Source organism: Cervus canadensis, chromosome 32, assembly GCF_019320065.1.
Source record: "Cervus canadensis isolate Bull #8, Minnesota chromosome 32, ASM1932006v1, whole genome shotgun sequence".
In the NCBI taxonomy this organism is placed as follows: Eukaryota; Metazoa; Chordata; class Mammalia; order Artiodactyla; family Cervidae; genus Cervus; species Cervus canadensis.
Window position 1 is genome coordinate 36747189 of NC_057417.1, and position 18959 is coordinate 36766147.

General features: G+C 46.0%; 1 protein-coding gene and 1 non-coding gene across 2 annotated transcripts in view; one reads left to right on the forward strand and one right to left on the reverse strand.

Moving 5' to 3' along the window:
• LOC122432734 (CREB binding protein) overlaps positions 1 to 18959 on the forward strand; it is a 118663-nt gene that overhangs the window by 83978 nt on the left and 15726 nt on the right. The window contains exons 12-20 of the mRNA XM_043454782.1: positions 852 to 976; positions 1586 to 1774; positions 3218 to 3634; positions 5208 to 5387; positions 6336 to 6525; positions 10610 to 10728; positions 11536 to 11775; positions 12166 to 12254; positions 17603 to 17683. Coding sequence (XP_043310717.1) covers positions 852 to 976; positions 1586 to 1774; positions 3218 to 3634; positions 5208 to 5387; positions 6336 to 6525; positions 10610 to 10728; positions 11536 to 11775; positions 12166 to 12254; positions 17603 to 17683 — 1630 coding nt within the window. The remainder of the gene's footprint in view (positions 1 to 851; positions 977 to 1585; positions 1775 to 3217; positions 3635 to 5207; positions 5388 to 6335; positions 6526 to 10609; positions 10729 to 11535; positions 11776 to 12165; positions 12255 to 17602; positions 17684 to 18959) is intronic.
• TRNAC-ACA lies at positions 4734 to 4805 on the reverse strand. Its single transcript has one exon. It is a non-coding gene; the product is annotated as a tRNA-Cys (tRNA).

Here is an 18959-nt window from a genome sequence, read left to right on the forward strand (position 1 = left end):
CATGCTCCACAGTTAAGGCAGTACCTCAGGATTCTGTTCACGGTCATGGGACTGGGCTAAGTCCTGAGACTTACTGAAGTAGCATTTACATTGAACTCAGAGTTCATGGAGAACTGTGGGAAATTACAGAGAGAGAGGCTCTGTGGCCTGGAGTCATATAGCGGCTGGTAAGAGGTGTCGTTTGTGATGTGGCACCCCTGGGAAGGCCAAGGCAGTCATGTAAGTGAGATCTTTCCAGTCGGCAGAGAGGAGGCTGAAGTTGAGAACTGCCAACCCTTGGGCACTTTCTAAATGCTTCATGTCCTTGCAAAATTAAAGCCATGTTTTGAGTCTTATCCCAGATTCTAACAATAAATGTAAGCCCAGCCAAAGAGCTGGGGGGCCTGGAGTGATGGGAGTGGGCTTCCTGCTGGGAGTCAGGTGGTCCGGAAGGCTCTGAGGGGTTGGCTCAGAGGGGTGCCCTGGCCTCAGCAGACCTCCTCCATGGATGGTGGGTGCCCCTTCCCACTGCCCCGCCCACCCGTCTGCGCTCTCTCTCGGACCCTCGGACACTGTGGCTCCGAGTGCTACCCTGCCTCAGCTGCTCGCAGCTCCCCTGAGCGCCACCTTCCTCTCCTCACACTGCCCTGCCCGCTCCCCACCCCCCACCTCACCACCACCATGGTGGTGCTGTTTTTCCCAGATATGAGCAATCTGTTGCTTAGCCATCTTTTCTGATTGACTGATCTCCTTTCAGTTGTGTATGTAGTGTATGTGTTCCATCTTATTTGGCTTCAAGTTTCTTTGGCAAATTGTCATTCTGTTTTCCTGCGGGTGCTTTTCCTAATGAACTGTTGTGGGTACGTTTACAGGGATGAATTCATTTAACCCAATATCCTTGGGGAATGTACAGTTGCCACAAGCGCCCATGGGACCGCGTGCGGCATCCCCCATGAACCACTCTGTCCCGATGAACAGCATGGGCTCCGTGCCAGGGGTAAGTGCTTGTCCTCCCCTCAGCTATGCTGAGAAGGCCTCGCTGCAGCAGGACAGTTCTCCCCTCGGGAGCTTGGAGGTTGTCCGGGAATCCTGTGGCGCTTGTTCCTTTGGATTGTATTGTGCTTTGGCAACTCCATCTCTCTCTCTCTCTCTCTCTCTCTCTCTCTCTGGTCCTTATTACTACAAGGATTATTTGACCGTTACTTATTTTTACTGAAATGAGAGATTCCTTGGCACCTGTGACTTTGTGAGAAGACGGGGAGTTCTGGGGATGTGTGACAGAATGGGGGAAAGGTGTCAGTGTCCACTGGCTCTCAGAGCGTCCTCTCCTGAGGCTGCTTTCTAAATGAGTCCAAGAACTCCTAAAAGGTGTATTTGAACTTTACACTATGGCATGCTGTTGATTTCTGTTCAGAGGACTGTGTGGAGCTGGCTCATTAGAGACCTGCATGAAAAAGCGTGCAGAATGCCTGGGAGCTGGGAGGTCTTAGCGCATGGCAGTCCCCTCCTGTGAAAGGGGGAGTTGAGGATTCCTCTCTCTTCTGGTTCACCTTGGAGACATGGGCCCTGCAGCCCTCTGAAGGCAGTGGCACACATTGTCTTGTAGATGGCCATTTCTCCGTCCCGAATGCCTCAGCCTCCGAACATGATGGGCGCGCACGCCAACAGCATGATGGCCCAGGCGCCTGCGCAGAGCCAGTTCCTGCCGCAGAGCCAGTTCCCGTCGTCCAGCGGGGCGCTGAGTGTGAGCAGCGTGGGCATGGGGCAGCCGGCGGCGCAGGCTGGCGTTCCACAGGTACTGTCCACCCTTTTAGTTGTCATTTTCTTGATTTTTATTTGTATATTTTAAATTCTAAGCTTCACATGTGATCCTGAGAGACATTGGTTTTTGAAGAGGGAGTGAGAAAAGATCCCTTGAGTTCACGCTTAATGATTTGGCACCTGTTGGTTTAAACTGCCCAGGTGAAGTCCGGCTAACTGGGCCATTTGAGTAGTTCCCTTCTTGTTGAATGTGTTTCTAATTATTCAATATAATGCTGGTGGGGACTATTTTCCACTCATTTTACTGCCTTTCCCTGACTTCTGTTAATTGTTAGAGTGCATCAGATTGCTGCTGTGTACAAACGTGCATGTATTTAAAACAGACCAAGTGTTCCCCTGAGAGATCGAATTCGTTATTTAACTTAACGTGAATAACGTTGAATAAGAGGCAGTGACTACACTAGATTCACCAAGTAAATACCTATTAATTAATTGTTTTTTAAAATTTTATTTATTATTATTTATGTGTGTCTGTGCTGAGTCTTCCTTGATGCATGCAGGCTTTCTCTGGTTGCAGTGAGTGGAAGTTACTGTCAGTGCAGTGCCCAGGCTTCCCACTGGGATGGCTTCTCTTGTGCAGCATGGCCTCTAGGCAGGAGGGCTTCAGTAGTTGTGGAGCCCAGGCCTCGTTGCCCCACGACGTGGACTCTTCCCCGACCAGGGATGGAATTTGTGCCCTCTGCACTGGCAGGTGGATTCTTAACCACTGGGCCACCAGGGAAGCCTGATACCGATTAATTAATTCTTAATTTGCATAAATTTTATTTCTCTAGCAAAGGGGTCGACAGGTTTGTCCTGTAGATACTTCCAGCTTGGTAGACCAGGGGGAACTGCTCTGCTCCACTGCTGTGACACAGAGGCAGTCATAGACATGTGCATTCACACGTGAGTGAATGGAGAGGCTGCTGGCCAATAAAGCTTTATTGACAGAGACCAGCAGCTAGCTGGGTTTGGCCTTGGGCCCTGTGTGGTTGGCAGATCTCTGCTCTAGATTCAGAATAGCTTTTTAGTTGGCCCACAGGTAATTCCAAAGCATGTCCCTAGTTGAGAACTACCATACTGAAACATTTCAGTGTTTTGAGTAACTCATTTTTTTAAAAAAGATAAATAGCTTTTCCAGTGGTCTTAGCTGTGGGTGGATATTATGGAACATGAGCTAGTAAGTGGAGTGTATGTGTGTTTGTTTAAGCCAGAGATTTCTACACTTACATAAGTCAAAGCCTGATTACTACAAACGCAGGTTACTGTAAGTGTGCAGGTCAGTGACATGTTACAAGCGGAACGTTCCCGTGTAGTCAGCAGACCTCATCCAGAAACCGTGTCAGGTTCTCATATATTTAATTCTTTATGTCTGCTGCCACATTTTCAGACGGAGGGGAGAACAGTTTTAACTTGCTCCTTTCCTTCTGCCTGTCAGGGGCAGGTGCCGGGGAATGCTCTTCCCAACCCCCTGAACATGCTTGGGCCCCAGGCCAGCCAGCTGCCTTGCCCACCAGTGACACAGCCGCCGCTGCATCAGACCCCACCTCCCGCCTCCACGGCTGCCGGCATGCCATCTCTGCAGCACCCAGCAGCTCCTGGGGTGACGCCCCCCCAGCCAGCAGCGCCTACCCAGCCATCAACTCCCGCATCGTCTTCCGGGCAGACTCCCACCCCAACTCCCGGCTCTGTGCCCAGCGCCAGCCAGACGCAGAGTACTCCTACGGTCCAGGCAGCCGCCCAGGCCCAGGTGACCCCGCAGCCTCAGACCCCAGTGCAGCCTCCGTCGGTGGCCACCCCGCAGTCATCGCAGCAGCAGCCGACCCCCGTGCACACGCAGCCCCCTGGCACCCCGGTGAGCCCCTCGGCCTGTGGCCGTCTGCCCACGGAGTTGCAGATGAGAACTTGCCCGTGAACAAGTGGTCGTGAAGGCCTTGGTGCAGCCGCACAGCATGTGTGTCTGCACCCTGATGGAGCTGTCACGGGCTGTATGGTGGTTCCAGAATGGGCTCTGGAGGCCAAGTTTGGCAGGACATGACTTGTGATTATCTTCCCAGTTAAACCAGCTTGTAGAAATCAGCAACTGAAAGAGCTCATACATGGGTCCTCTGTAGAATATGTAAACTATCCATAGGAACATCACCTGTCACAGGTGGTCGTCTCTGAGATTTAGTTGTCCTGAGGGTTTGGTAAACAAGTCAGGTTCCTAGTTGTACATACTTTGACCTTGCCCGTCAGCCTTGTTTTCCAGCTGGAAGCTCTTTCTTTTTCATGACAAAATGGCACAGCCAGGTAGCACTTCTGTGTCTCAGATCTCCCCCCTCCTCCTGGGAGCTGGCCGTGGCAGGGCCGCAGCACATCCTGTGTCCCGGTCCCGTGCTCTGCTGATGGCACTGGCCAGGCTCCCCCACACGGGGCCATCCCCACCGACCCCAGGGGCCCGAGGCTGCTGTTTCTCACCGAGTCATGGTATCTGTTTTCTCACCATCCTAACTTAAAAACTTCCTTCCCCCTGAAATGCATTAACTTTACTTGTGGGGACTGAGGATATTTATTTATAAAATGTCAAAATTAATCCCAAGATGACACTTTTTATTTTTCCATAGGGAGTGTTCTTATTGTTTCTTATTTTAGATTATCTCTGAATAAGATCCCTTTGTAATGTTATGTTTTTGTTTGTTTACTTAAAACTCTTATCAGGTAAATCCTTGAAAACGTAAGAGTTTTTTTTTTTTTTTGAGATTTCGTCTCTTAATGTTTATTTACTCCTCCACCACTGTTCCTGAAATTAACAGGCTAGTTATACACTCTTGTTCCATGAAGTGAAGTGAAGTCGCTCAGTCGTGTCCGACTCTTTGCGACCACATGGACTGTAGCCTACCAGGCACCTCCGTCCATGGGATTTTCCAGGCAAGAACACTGGAGTGGGTTGCCGTTTCCTTCTCCAGGAAATCTTCCCAACCCAGGGATTGAACCCGGGTCTTCTGCATTGTAGACAGACGCTTTACCATCTGAGCCACTAGGGAAGTCCATATAGGTTCCTTATTCCCCTTCTGACAGTGTACACACACATATTTATTATTCATCCTTTTCGCAAAACCATTAGTATCATTGTTGGAAGGAATTGAATTTAAAATAGGAGGTTCTCTGACTTAGGTAGAAAATTCCCAGAAGATAATTTTCTGTCACAGTGTAGAAAGCTTCTGCTCTTGCATCTCTGCATTGTTGGCAAGAAGTCAATTGTGTTTCTGCCTGATGTTGACTTCTCTGGAACTCCTCCTTTAACATATATTCTTCAGTTCTCTCAAATAGGGGTGCCTGTTAGGTTAGTTTTGAGAAAGATTAACATGGATCTGTGTTGGGTGAGTAGCAGGGTTTAAGATCATCTGTGTTGTTTACAAAGATAAATGATTTTGGTTTCCCCGCAGCTTTCCCAGACAGCAGCCAGCATTGATAACAGGGTCCCCACTCCATCCTCAGTGGCCAGTGCCGAAACCAACTCCCAGCAGCCGGGCCCCGAGGTGCCACTGCTGGAGATGAAGGCCGAGATCAAGACGGAGGACACAGAGCCCGATGCTGGGGAGCCCAAGGGAGAGCCCGGGGCTGCGGTAGGTGGCTTTCCTGGGCGTGGCGGCCGTGCTGCACACAGTGGCGTCCCGGGGCGCCCGGGGGAGGCGCCAGTGTCCACCCTGCGCGTCCCTGCTTGTGTCTCCCTGCCCCATTCGGTCACGGTTCAGGTGTGAAGGAGATTACAAACAGATTGGCTCTTTATTTTTAGATATTAGGTATGGGTTTGTTTTTATTTTGCCAGAAGTGAAGAGCACTGGCTTATATTTTAAATGTTTAAATCATCCAACAACTTTTTCACTGCTGTTCTTCATTCATTTATAATTCTCCAGAGGCAGGCTGCTCAGGGGGGTGTGTTCTTCCACTAATTAACCTGTGGCAGAAGTTGAAAACTGGCAGACCGTGGGCTGAACCCAGCCTATAAATGTATTTTGTTTGGCCCACACAGTATTTTTAAAATGGGAAATTACAAATAATACTCTAGACTTCTGGTTTTTCTTGAAAAATGAGGAGCTTTGCCAGCACCGTGTGGCAGCAGAGCCGTCCAGGTGGGAGCGCCGACATGGCGCTCAGGCGGGCCACGGCCGCTCCAGTTTGCGGAGCGCCCCCCGCTCCCCACTGCTCCCTCCGCACTTGCTGCTGCTCTCGTGGGCTTCACCTGCCAGGCCTCTGAGCAGTTGGACTTTCCATCCTTCCCACAGTTTTCGAGGAAATTCTTGTCCCAAACTAGAAATATATGTAAAACTACTGAAGAGGTAATGGTATGTGCAATGTGTGTTTTTAAGCCCATAATGCACTGGCACTGTATTAAAGCGACTCACAGGCATTCCACCTCTCCTTGTGGGAAAGAGAGAGTGATCGATGCAGCTCTGACTAGGGGAGGTTTTAACAAGCCTGTAGAGACTTTTAAGGGCCTTCTGAGAAGGCTGGGTGGTAACAGAGGTCTCTCATAGTCATGTATCTGTGTCTGCCACTCTGTTTTCCTCAAGATGATGGAGGAGGACTTACAAGGATCTTCTCAAGTTAAAGAAGAAACAGACCCAACAGAGCAGAAGTCGGAAGCAATGGAGGTGGATGAAAAGAAAGCTGAAGTGAAAGTGGAAGCTAAAGAGGAAGAAGAGGGCAGCGCCAATGGGGCAGTGTCTCAGTCCACGTCCCCTTCGCAGCCGCGCAGGAAAAGTAGGTCTTCTCGGGGACTCACGTGGAGCTGCTTTTCCCTCCTGTTAGGAGTGCATGCTGTGGATGTAAAGCTAAAGCAGAAAAAGAATTCCATCCCTTCCTGTTGCCCTTCTTACTGGCCATTCCCCCGGTTTTAGAAACCAGGGCACCAGCCCACAGCGTCTGTGCTAGGGCTCTGAGGGGCAGTCCACACCCAGCCTGTCCAGGGTGGTGCTGGCTTTACTTGGCACGCCGTGGACACCCACTGATGGGCTCCATTGATAAGGTGACTGGGAGCTTGATGTTGGGGAGTTACCACCATGGCAACACGTGGGCCAGTAAGTTTGTAGGTTTCTGCTGGTGCAGGTGGAACAGAGTGCCCAGAGTCGGGCTGGGAGCATAGAACCAGTGACCAGTGCAGCGGGAGGGGGGCAGCAGAGAAGGGAAGATGCTGGGGTTCTGAGTAAGCAGGCTGAGCCAAGGTCACGGCGGAGGTCAGATAGAGTCCATCTGAGATGTGTCCAAAGTAGGGAGGAGGAAACAGTGTCAGAAAATTGTCAGGTGACAGAAATGTGAGACGAGGCTCAGTGGTTCAGGGGTACAGGTGATGTGTTTAGGAATGATGCCAGAAAAACTCAGGCTGATGCTGTGCAGTCCTGCTGCGCTGGGACCCTGGGGATCCCAGAGGACAGCAGGCCGCGGGCTTGTGGTCTGAGACCTCTTCACATCCCTAAAGGTTGACCATCCCAGAGAAGTTACTGTTTGTATGGATCATCCATCACTTCTGCTCTGCTAGTTGTCTTTTTTAATATTTATTTAAAAGTGAATCTGTTTCATGGCACCCATAAGTAACACACTTTGGTGAAAAATAACTTCCACAACAAAAATAATTGGGATGGTGACATTGTTTTTCACAGTTTTGTTTCTCGGAGAATTAAGTGAACACAGCTGGACTCTCCTATCTACCTGTCCTTTCGCTGCTGTATTCTGTTGTTTGTTTGAAGGACATGGAGAAAATCCAGCCCCACCCAGATAAGTCGCTAATAGAGAAGAGTATTTTAATATTTAATAGCCTTTTCAGATACTTGTAGACAATTCTTTCTTGATACTACACGAAAATTCAACAAGTAGAAGTTTCTTAAAGGCTGGTTGCAGTGTGAAGTCTGAATCCATAGCCCTAAATTTCTCGTGCTCTACAATTTTTCTGTCTTGTACTCGGAGTGGCTCTTTTGCCGTTGTATGACTTTTTTTTTTTTTTTTAAAGCACGATCCTTTGGTCATTTGGGAATTTGGCTCATCTTCCAAATGTTGGCATACTTTATTATGTGATATTTTTTCAAATCACATTTATTAATATCACTGTGACTCGCTTTAAAAAGTCTTGTAAACTTTGACAAGGTGTCAAGCTTGTGTGGCAGATACAAGTTTTTCAAAAATTCTAATTTTTGATGAAAGTCCAAATTTTATCATTGGTAGCAAATAGCGTCAGTTGTCCTGGCAGTAACTGGTGTACTTGTTCATTTTTGAGAAAATGTCTGTCGTGTACCCAGACCTGAGTAACCATAGCTTGTCTGTCAGCCATTCTCTCTAGTTTTGTGTGTTCCATGAGAAATTGCAGTTACTTCAGCTCTTAACTTAGCACTCAGACGAGTGCTTTCTCTGAAGACGACGACCGCCTGCAGCAGAAATGCTTTCTGACAGCTTTCAGGTTTGTCATGCAGAATAAAAGACCTGTAGCCAAAGGCTGAGATTTAATAACAGTAAGGATTTTTGCTCCTTCATCAAGGACATTTGTTAAGTGCAGGTGGCATTTCACCTGTGTATGCAAGGCAGCCCTGGAGAGTGCGCGGCCACTGAGCCGAGTTTGGAGCTGCGGCCTGGTCGTCTTGCCCCTCGTATCCACGGTATTCCCTGTTGCTCCTGCCCCATCTGCGTGTAGGTCAACACACAGTGCAAAAAGCAGACCATGACCTAGTGTTGCCATGAAAATCATTTTGCATCATGGAATTGGATTTCACAGACCCTAGAAAAGCCCTCAGGCAGTGCTCGAACTTTCTGCAGTGATGGAAATGCCATGTGTCCGCCCTCTCTGTAACCACCTCTGCCTCTGATAACCAGTGGAACCGTGTGTGGCTCCTCGGCACTTGGAATGTGACAGGTGTGCCTGAGGAAGTGGGTTTTTTACTTTATTTAATATTAATTCATTTCCATTCAGGTAGCCACACAGGCTGGTGCGGTCCCCATAGACAGCATGGGGATCCCCAAGTCGTCCGTGGGCCATGCTGTGTACACTGCTGATGTGGGCCGTCCCGTTGTCTGGAGGTTTCAAGCCAGAGAAGCGGAGTGACTTGCTCATGGACACCGCACTAGTCGGTGGCAGGAACTTGTTTCAAGTACAGCTCCTGACTGCTACCTCCACTTATTTGGAGCTTTGCTAAATCAACGTAGTGGTTAAAGACAGGAGTTAGAAATGAGCTTTCCTTGCCATAGGTTTTAAATGTTCAGCGAATAAATGAGCAGTCATCCAGAGTGAGACGCGTGTAAGCGCCGTAAGCAGTCAACACCGGAAGCCCAGCGGGTCTGGGGCAGTGCGTCAGCAAACCGTGCGGGCTGCCAGGGAGGGCGTGTTTCGGGCTGTGCACATCATTTGGTTTCTGTGGCAGCTGCCGGTCCCTGCCTTGTGTGGGGAAGGCAGCCACGAGACACGTGCACAGATGAGCCTGGCTGTGTTCCGATAAAGCTTTCTTTTGGAAGACTAAACAGGGATTTTGTGTAAATCACGTATCATGAAATATTATTCTTTTTTTCCCTAACCATTAAAAAACTTAAATACTATTCTCAGTTCCCAGGCCCATACAAAGGCAGGCAGCTGGCCAGATTTGGCCTGTGGGTCATGGTTTGCTGACCCCTAATTTAGAAGAATGAAGAAGCTATTGATTAACTAAAGAATTGTTTTCTTATAAAGAGTTATTCAAAGAAAACCAAGCTCTGTAAAATAGACTGGAAGAAAAAGGGTTAGCTGAGGGCAGGGTTTGCCTGTTTCACAGCTCCACGGGGCACGTCTGCTCCCTGGACCAGGGCTTTGTGCCTGCAGGGGAGTGTCTACTGGGCAACACCAGTGCTCACGGACCGCCAGGCGTTCTGGAATGCAGGAGGCCAGGCAGGACACCTGGGCGGGCCCTGCTGTGGTGGCAGTAAACCCTCTGGACTCGTCCCAGTCAGTGCCACCTTCTCTCGCTGTACTCAATACAATTTTTACTGTATTTTAATCTGATTTATAAATTTACAACTTACAATGTATCCGTTCTAGAAAATACTTTCAAAATCCGAAAAACCACAAAGTGGAAACCTCCTACCACTTAGGACCTAAGGCGTCAGACCCTGTCTGCGTGTTTGCCTTTCTCTGATGGTTGTGCTTTGCACAGGAGTGTGTGCCCGCGAGGGCTGCGAGACGTGCCCTGCTGCCCGCACGGTACCCGCACCCTTGCGCTTCACGAGGGGCTCGTGCGAATGAACGGCAGCCAGTGTTTATCCTCACATCAGTGACACCACAGAGTGTAGTAGACAGTGGGTGGGCCTGGGAACGTGGTTATTGCTACATGTGCGAGGGGGCAGCAGAGAACTTTTGGGGAAAATGCGTATTTTTGTAGCTTCCTTATGTACGTTTGTTGGTGAGGTTGTAACAAAACTGTCTGTCTCAGGTGGTCTGAGTTTACTTCCGCCAGGACAGAGAAGTTTCTTCTGAGGAGAAAAGGCCCCTTCCGGTGAAAATGGCTCTGTTTCCACACATTTGATCAGTGAGGCAGATTTGGAGGTTAGCTTCAGTTTTTTACTGTTCCAACAGAATTTGGCGTTGGAAATCTTTTTGTTGAGCAAGCAAACTTCTCAGTGTGGTATTTTTGCCTCGTGATATGGATGCAGTTTTAAAAACCCTAGCGTGACTGTGTTCTCAGAACCCCTGAATGGTGGCTTGAGAAAGTGTTCACGGCCGGGAGAAAGGTGACTCGGGCCTTCTCAGAAGCAACCCAGCTTCCATTCAAAAGCTCTGCGGGAGGAGTCTGGGTGCCTTGTCAACAGTGTCGTTTCCTGTGTTTTCTAACTGCAGTCTTCAAGCCAGAGGAGTTGCGCCAGGCTCTGATGCCAACCCTGGAAGCTCTGTACCGACAGGATCCAGAGTCCTTACCTTTTCGGCAGCCTGTGGATCCCCAGCTCCTGGGAATTCCAGTAAGTTGATGTCATGAAAACACTGTGGCTTTTCCAGTGTACTTCAGGAGTATCCACAATACTTGCTTAATCTCTCTAAATTGAGTACAGTAAGATTTTTTTTTCCCCCAAATGTAAAGAAATTAGTTTGTTGTCAAAATAGTGATATACTTTTGTCTTACTAACTGAAATGTGTGTGTTCCCCCACCCCATTCCATTAAGCCCCAGGGTCATGGGGGGATGTGGGGAGATGGGGGAGCACAGCCTGGGGCATGCAGCTTCTGTTGCCTTGCTTTACTCGTGGGTAAGACTTTGTCTACGGGAGTGGGTTTAAAGAATTGGTGAAAGTCCCTTATAAACCACATGGGCCTCTCACTTTGGTATCCCTGGGTGCTCTTGCAAAGGCCATGGTGACCCAACAGGTTCTGTTTAGCCTTATTACTGTTTTTGTGTTTGTCTTAAATTTCGTTTTGCTCACTAGGACCAAGAGTGAATCTCTAAAAAAAACCATACTGTCTGATAAATATGCTCACCATTTTAATTCAGTGGATCAAAATCTTATTTTTAAAATCTGACACTAAAGGACATCTCTTATTAAAGAATTCTTTTAATTTTTTTTCTTTAAATTTGCTTTTGAAGTAATATGATCACACTTAGAAATAGTAACTACCATCTTAGAGTAAAACCAGAGGAAGGTCAGGAGTTGCTCTCTTCTCGGTCACTTGTTAGGTTACACTGGTACTTTCTGCTGTTTTAAGGTAAAGCTGCCAAATAAGGCTTACATTTGGGGTTTGGGATCCCCTAGACTGAGACCCTTTTGTCTTTCAGGATTACTTTGACATTGTGAAGAATCCCATGGACCTTTCCACCATCAAGCGGAAGCTGGATACAGGGCAGTACCAGGAGCCCTGGCAGTATGTGGACGATGTCTGGCTCATGTTCAACAATGCCTGGCTCTACAATCGGAAGACATCCCGGGTCTACAAGTTCTGTAGCAAGCTCGCAGAGGTCTTTGAGCAGGAGATTGACCCCGTCATGCAGTCCCTTGGATATTGCTGTGGACGCAAGGTACAGTTGGAACTTTTTTTTAATTCATCCAAAGCGGATGTTATGGGGATGTGATGGACTCGATACTTTGGCCACACCTGTATATTGAGAAGGACCCGGATGGAGTCCAATCTTTTGTGAAACAGTTGGTTGTCTGAAGGTCGAAGTGCTTATGGGTCAGGCATTCCTGGCTGCCCTGGTGTCCATTCATCTATCTGTGATAAATGTCCCTTAGACACTAGTTCTGTCCCATTTTATCCAAAAGTATCTTTAAAATTAATGAGAATCATCAAAAGACTACTCAGTGTACTACAACTAATTTACTAGCTAAATCTCGCTCTCCATATCAGACAGAGCATTACATGACAGTAAATGCATTTATTTTTAACGTTTTCTCCTTTGTTTTCACAGTATGAGTTTTCCCCACAGACTCTGTGCTGCTATGGGAAGCAGCTGTGTACAATTCCTCGAGATGCTGCCTACTACAGCTATCAGAATAGGTAAGCACTGAGCGGTTTTCTGAATTACGGGACAAAAAGAAGGTCTTAGGGCAAGGCACGCTCATCTGATTGCAGCTTGGTTACATCGTTTCTTTCCTGAAGTTTCAGTGAAATAAGCTGAAGTTACATTGCTTCTCGCTTCCCAGTCACTCAGTTAGGCCCAGGGTCTCCTAACTTAAAAGCATGCTTGTATAGTATAAAATTTTAACTCAAAGCTGCTTACTGCACTCTTTGGATTAGGAACATTTGTTAAGCCATAATGTCACCATATGAGAAAGAATTGGAGTTGAAATTAACTCTAATAAAGGTTGATGGGCCTTTTTCAAGGTACTAATAAACTTGAAGCATTGTATTTTACCATTCTGACTGTAAATATTTGCCTAGCTAAATTGACCTGCACAGGCTGATGGAAAGACTTGTGTTCGTGCTGATTCATTAAAGAATTGAGTTTATGAATGACTGCCTGTCAGGAGGTGGCCTTTTCAGGGCTTAGCAAGTGACAGGGATGCTTGAGAAATCTTGGTTCGTCTCTTGAAATGTGGAGATGGCCAAAGAGTAGATCTCTTGTCTTAAGTAGGAGGAGAATGAAAATAATTTTTGTTGTTGATCCCCTTACCTAAATATGGCTTCCTGGTTCGGGGGCTTGTCTTGAATTAAGCTCCTGGGCATCCATGGCTCTCAGCATCCATAGCATGAGGGCGCCCTGCCTGAAACGGGCAGTATTTCTTGGTCATATTCAGTCACCTTGCCTCCACTTCATGAACTGACAGCTGAATTCTTTATGCGACCAAGATGAAGCTTCATGCCTGTTCTTTGTCTTTAGGTTCAGGTATTAAATGTCAGCTTTTGGGTCTGACGTTTTGATTATTTTTATCTTACTTGCTTGTAGTCATTGCATATGTTCTAATACTTCAAAGAAGATAAGTACACGGCTTTTTATTTGTTCAAAGGTACATGCAGAGGCCTGAATGATTTGGAGTGTTGCGGTTATTTTTCTTCCAATTACGTTTTTTAAATTATTCTTTAAAAAAGTTTGTAGGGAATTCCCTGGCAGTCCAGTAGTTAGGATTCAGGGCTTTCACTGTGGTGGCCTAGGTTCAATCCTTGGTCAGGAAACTGAGGTCCTACAAGCCGCATGGCACAGCTGGAAAAAAAAGTTAAAATTTTAAAAATCTAACCATATTTAAGTTAATTAACAGCTCCCATCAAAATGCTATTGGAAAAAAAAAAAGAACTGTTGACCTAAAAATATCTTAAGACAAGATTTCTAAGCCTAGTCTGGCTCACTTATCCCAGTGAGATGCTGGTTCCAGGGAAAGATGGGAGTCCCCAGCAGGCATCTCTAGCAGAAGTGATGCTGACACAGCTGTCCTGATGAAAATATTTCAACATTTGGAATTTAATTTCTCCTTTAGCATTCTCTTCTATCCCTGGAAGCATTTTACTACTAGAAGTTTGAAATGGTATCATAGCCTTTGTAGTGGAGTCTCTCCACAGTGGCAAGTGTTGTTTTGGGAGTTCTGGCCCCTCTTACAGTTTTCGCCCAAAGACCTTTGGCGTGGCCCAGAACCTTCTTGTTGATGGTGTGGGCACAGTAGCACCTCCACTTGACACCCTTAGTTGTCAGTCTCCAATGAGACCACGAGGAGGAACTCACTTTGGGAACTGACAGGCGCCAAACAAAGCAAAGTTACGAAATTTTAAGGAAATAGGTTAAAGTGAACTGTGAAAAATGCCCCCATTAATGAAGTGCACAGCAGAGTTTGGGTCTAGAAGGGAAAGCAGACAGCAGATTGCTCACCACTGTCTCTCCAGTTCGGGGCCTTCTCCTTGCGGGCTTCACTATTCCTGGGTCCTTTGGCCCCCACCTTTGCTGAGTTGCACAGACTTTGGCCATATTTAAGTGGAGAGAAGTTGTAGTTCAGTAGGACAGATAGCATCAGCGTCCACTACTGCCCCCTCAGAGGGCAGTGTTGATGGAAGGATTCTTCTGAAAGTTCTGAAATGTCCAATTAGATTTCTGTGTAGGATTTAGTTTTTACTGAACAAAAGTGATGTATTTTCCTTAAGAGTAGAAACATAAATAAAGGAGTTCTTTTTCACACATGAGACATTGTAAGAGGGTGAGCATACTGCTCAGCTGAACCTCGCAAGGTGTGCTTCCTGGAACATGGAAATGGAAGAGACGCCGTGTTGTGAGTCTGAGAGCAGTGGTCTAGTTCTGCGATGGGCATTTCAGCTGCTTCCATTTTTATTCTCAACCTTGACTGTTTCAGAGAACGCTGTGGTGTTCTTTTGAATAATTGTTTTGGCATTTATAGTTCTAAACTGTTGGGCACTTAGAATAGGAAATTCTATGAACCGTTTAAACAAGTGAAACTAATTTATAAGCTAGTGTATGGTTACATTTTCACTTGTTTCCATACTTAGAAATTTTGAAAGTAAGTCATGTTGGGAAAACCATTCTATAGATTTTTCTAGTTATTACTGATAGATGAGAATAGATATCTATTATCCCAGTTATTTGTGTGTACTTATATGGTGCTTAAAACAATCTGCATTTGAAAATTTACTCCATACATTCAGTTACCCTTACTGACGAACTATGCAGTGACACTTGCCAACTTTAGGTACCCAGATGTGCATCGTCATCAGATTCTGTGAAGCGTTTCTCCTTTACAATTCCATATTCATCAAACTGCTTCCTTTGTGTCAGGCAGAAGGTCATCTAGGCTCTTGTGGCTGGAAAGAACCATTATGTATTTCCAGGGTGAATAAAGATGGGGCAGGCTGGCATTAACATCTGCCACCTGCTGATTCCCAAAGTGGTTCCCACCTGCTGGACCAGATGGGTGGCTATGCCCCCTCTGTGGGCTGTTGTCATCTCAGAAGGGTGCTCCAGGGAGGCCCGGGCCCTTCCCCCATCCTCTTCCCACTCACCTGAGGAGGTTTGATTCTCCAGCATCTCTGCCCTAGCTCTTGGACAGGCACTCTGTCCCTTCCAGTTTCTGACCCTGAGGTTCTTAGGGATGGGAGTTAGTTATACGCAGACAGCGTAGGTTTCTGCAGCCACCAGTGCTGTGTTCTGGGCCAGTTTCCTCCGGTGGAAATAATGGGTTTATGATTCTTATTCTGTAGATGTTGCTAGGTGTCATGTCCTGCTTGAATAAAAGCAGTGAGTTGTCCAGGATTTTAAAACCGTTTAGACTCACGTGTAATTTATCATGGCAATTTCATTTCAAAATATGTTCAATAGTCCTCTTCGAGCTAGCCCGCTATGGCCAAATGTTTGCTCATAATGAATTGGAACACTCATTCATTTTAAAAGGGACACAATTTAGCGTTGAAGAGATAACATTTTTGCATGTTGTTCTGATTGCTGCTTAATTGGTTTACAGTATCTATACTTTAATTCTTTCTTGCCAGTTATGACACATGAAAATTCCTTTTATTACATGATTTCAAGGCCCTGTAAAAATATTTACAAAATAGTGAATAGCCAAAGTATTACTATAGTTCATTCAGAGAAAGAGATACGGATACATAGTTTTTAAAAAACAGCAGTGTTAGTCTATTTATTCCTGGTCAGCTTTTAATCTTGGCAGACTCTGTTAATTGAATTAGTTCTAAATAAACTGGTCCCAGCAGGAAACTCTTATCAATCCAGTTGCTACACACAGTGAATCTGTCATATTCATCAACAGTCTGAAAAATTGGATAATCTTGAAATGCGTGCATGCTAAAGTTTTATACTTTTAATTCACTGTATGTGTTTAGTCAATGAAATATGGCAGACAGCAATGCTCACTCAATGTGTTTAGTTAAGGTTAGGATTAGAACTTGTGGGGATCTGTTTTAGTGATAATGGAGACACACTGGCCAGGCAGTGGCCTGAACCTCAGTCATTTGTAGCTACACATGTGTGTGCGTGTGCGCATGCGTGGCTGTGTGCGTGTGTGTGTGTGTGTGTGTGTGTGTGTGTGTGTAGCTGCAAGCTGCTACATCTCCTCCTGCCTGTGTGGTTCCGTGTGGCGCTCCAGTCTCGTCACAGTGTCTTTAACACTAATCCTCTTGGCATCTGTAGATGTAGTTTTGAGCACTAAAACCGCATTTTATTGTGCTGCCGTTGCTACCATACATTCATCCTTTTTGCTTGTGCAGTTCACCTCATTCGGCTTGTTTACTTCTGCGGTATTCCTCTGTGCCCATCTTGTTTTTTTGCAGCATCACCTGCATTTTTGTTGATTTCTCATTTGTGTCCTTTCCAAACATTTAATAGTTTTTATTTAAACTAATCTTATTTGGTAGCTTGAGCCCAGGCTCTATATTATAAGAAATTGGGGTGATGGATAATTTCTCAAATGCAGATTGTGCTTTTAAAGATTAACTCTAAATTTGCTTAACTTGGATTGTTCCCAAGTCAGAGCAATCACTGAGTATCTCAGATTGATGAATGATTGATTCCAGTACCAAAAAGTTTAAAGTCAAAGCATAGAATTGAATTTTAAGATTGTTCATGGATTTACATATATTGTATTGCTTATACAATATATCATAGTTTGTTCTCTGTATATTCTTACTGATAAATGGCTGGAAAGTCTTTGACCCCGATTGCATTTCTGTTAAGTGTTTGTCTAGAGTATGGATTTGGTTTCATTTCTATTGTAACTCAATTAACTAAGTGAGTAACATGAGAAAAATAACAGGAGAAAATTAAAACCAGTTCTGGGTGCTCAGCATTTTCATACCTTTAAAGATCTGGCTTAATATTGGAAATAAAATCTATGAATTGCTGTCAAGCATAAATTTCCCATTTTGACAAATAAAACTATTTCAGTGTAAATTGCTTTTTAAGGACTTTTGTCAGACTGTTTTGTTCAAAGTAAATTTTTTCCATCTCAAACCCTGGAGTTACATTTGGTTTTCTCTAAGTAAGAACAAAATCCAAACTCCTAAATGTAGGCTCCTTGCAATTCTAGTATTACTGACTCCTTGAAAACATTTGCATTTTGGAGCTGAACAAGCCTGTTGTTAGTGATGATGGCCTGGGATGTATGCAATGAGACCGAATGCTAATCAATGCTTTGCCTTGGCTTTCTGCTCTGTGTTGTCTTGGTGTTTGCGTCTTACCTTTATGTCTGTGCTATTTGTTCCCTCCCCTGTTCTCTAATCCTGCCCTTCCCCACCTGCCCCTGTTCCTTTCATTGTCCTCACTGACCCATCAATCAACCAACAACGCCCCCCCTTCGTCGTGGTGATCTGCCCTGCTCTGATTGGTGGCTTCGTTGCTTGGGTGGCTGTGTGTTATGATGGACCAGTTCACCCAAGTATGGCCTTCTTGCTGACAGGTATCACTTCTGTGAGAAGTGTTTCACAGAGATCCAGGGGGAGAATGTTACCCTGGGTGACGACCCTTCACAACCCCAGACGTAAGTACTGTCCTGTCATTTCTCTTGGGGGTGACCCTGGATTGTTGTTTTGCTCTTGTCCACGATTGAAAGGGAAGCACCACTGCCGTTGTGACTTTTCTGTTGTCTATTTTTCATAGTAACTGTACCCACATTCATACTTAACAGTGTGGCTGAATTGCAGTGCCATGCCCACGTCCTTCCCTCCACCCAGGACCTTGATTCTATAGCCCCCGTTGAGTCCCCGGGCCTCTTGTACCCTTGCTCTGTATCTCTTCTTCCAAAGCACTTGCTTTTTCCCAGTGGCTGTCAACTTCCCTTTGAGGGGATTGTAAATTTTCCTTTATATCTAAGAAACCAGATAATCCTAGTCACAGAACTGGCAGTAGCAAAAGGGAGTCTTGTGTGCATACCCCGTCTCCAGCATTTAGTTGATCTTCCCCTGAAGCCTCTGTCCTTGAAGTTGCAGAGGTAACAGAAGTCAGTTGGGGAGACCCCAGCGAGTACATGTAGATATCTGCTTCCTCGCTGGAGGCTGGACACCTGCTCACAGCTCCAGCACAGACGGGCATGAGTTAGTTCATTCATTCCCTCCCTGAGTTCACCATTTCCTGCCTGATGCTTATCCTCTGATGGAGTAGATAGATGTCCAGAATGTGGTGAGAAAAAAAGCAGAACCAGATCCTCAAATTGGATGATCGAGGGGCCTAAAGACCTGCCAGCCACCATAGCCACCCAGGACTGCCAGCATTGTGCCTCTCTCTTTTCTCCCTACTCTTGCCCTAATTCCTGCCACCCAGAGAAGTCTGCTAGTGCAGCTGCCCCCACAGGCAAGAAGGGCTTCCCACTGAAGCAGTTTCCAGTGCTGTTCCAGTGACATTTACTCTGCAGCTCAAGTTTACTTTATCCAAACGCAGAACAGGCCATAGGCACCCATAAGATATATAAACCAAAATGTCAGAAATTCTACTTAGTCAATTTTTCTACCCCCTGTCATCTTAATTCTTCGGTCCAATTGTGTGATTAATAATTGGATTGTATAATTCTGCGAATCAAGTAATTCACATGTACACTGATCACAACAAAAGGACGATAGAAATGAAACACTCAGTCCTTAAAGAATAAGTAAAACATCCCCAAGTACATGCTGAAGGAACACTGTAATTGGAAGAATTGGTTACACCAGTCTTGGTCAGATTCAGTAGCCATTCACCATATACATTTGACTGGGAATTAGCAGGTTTGAGTCTGAACATAATTTTCCCACCATATTTTGACTGACTTTACTTAAATCTTG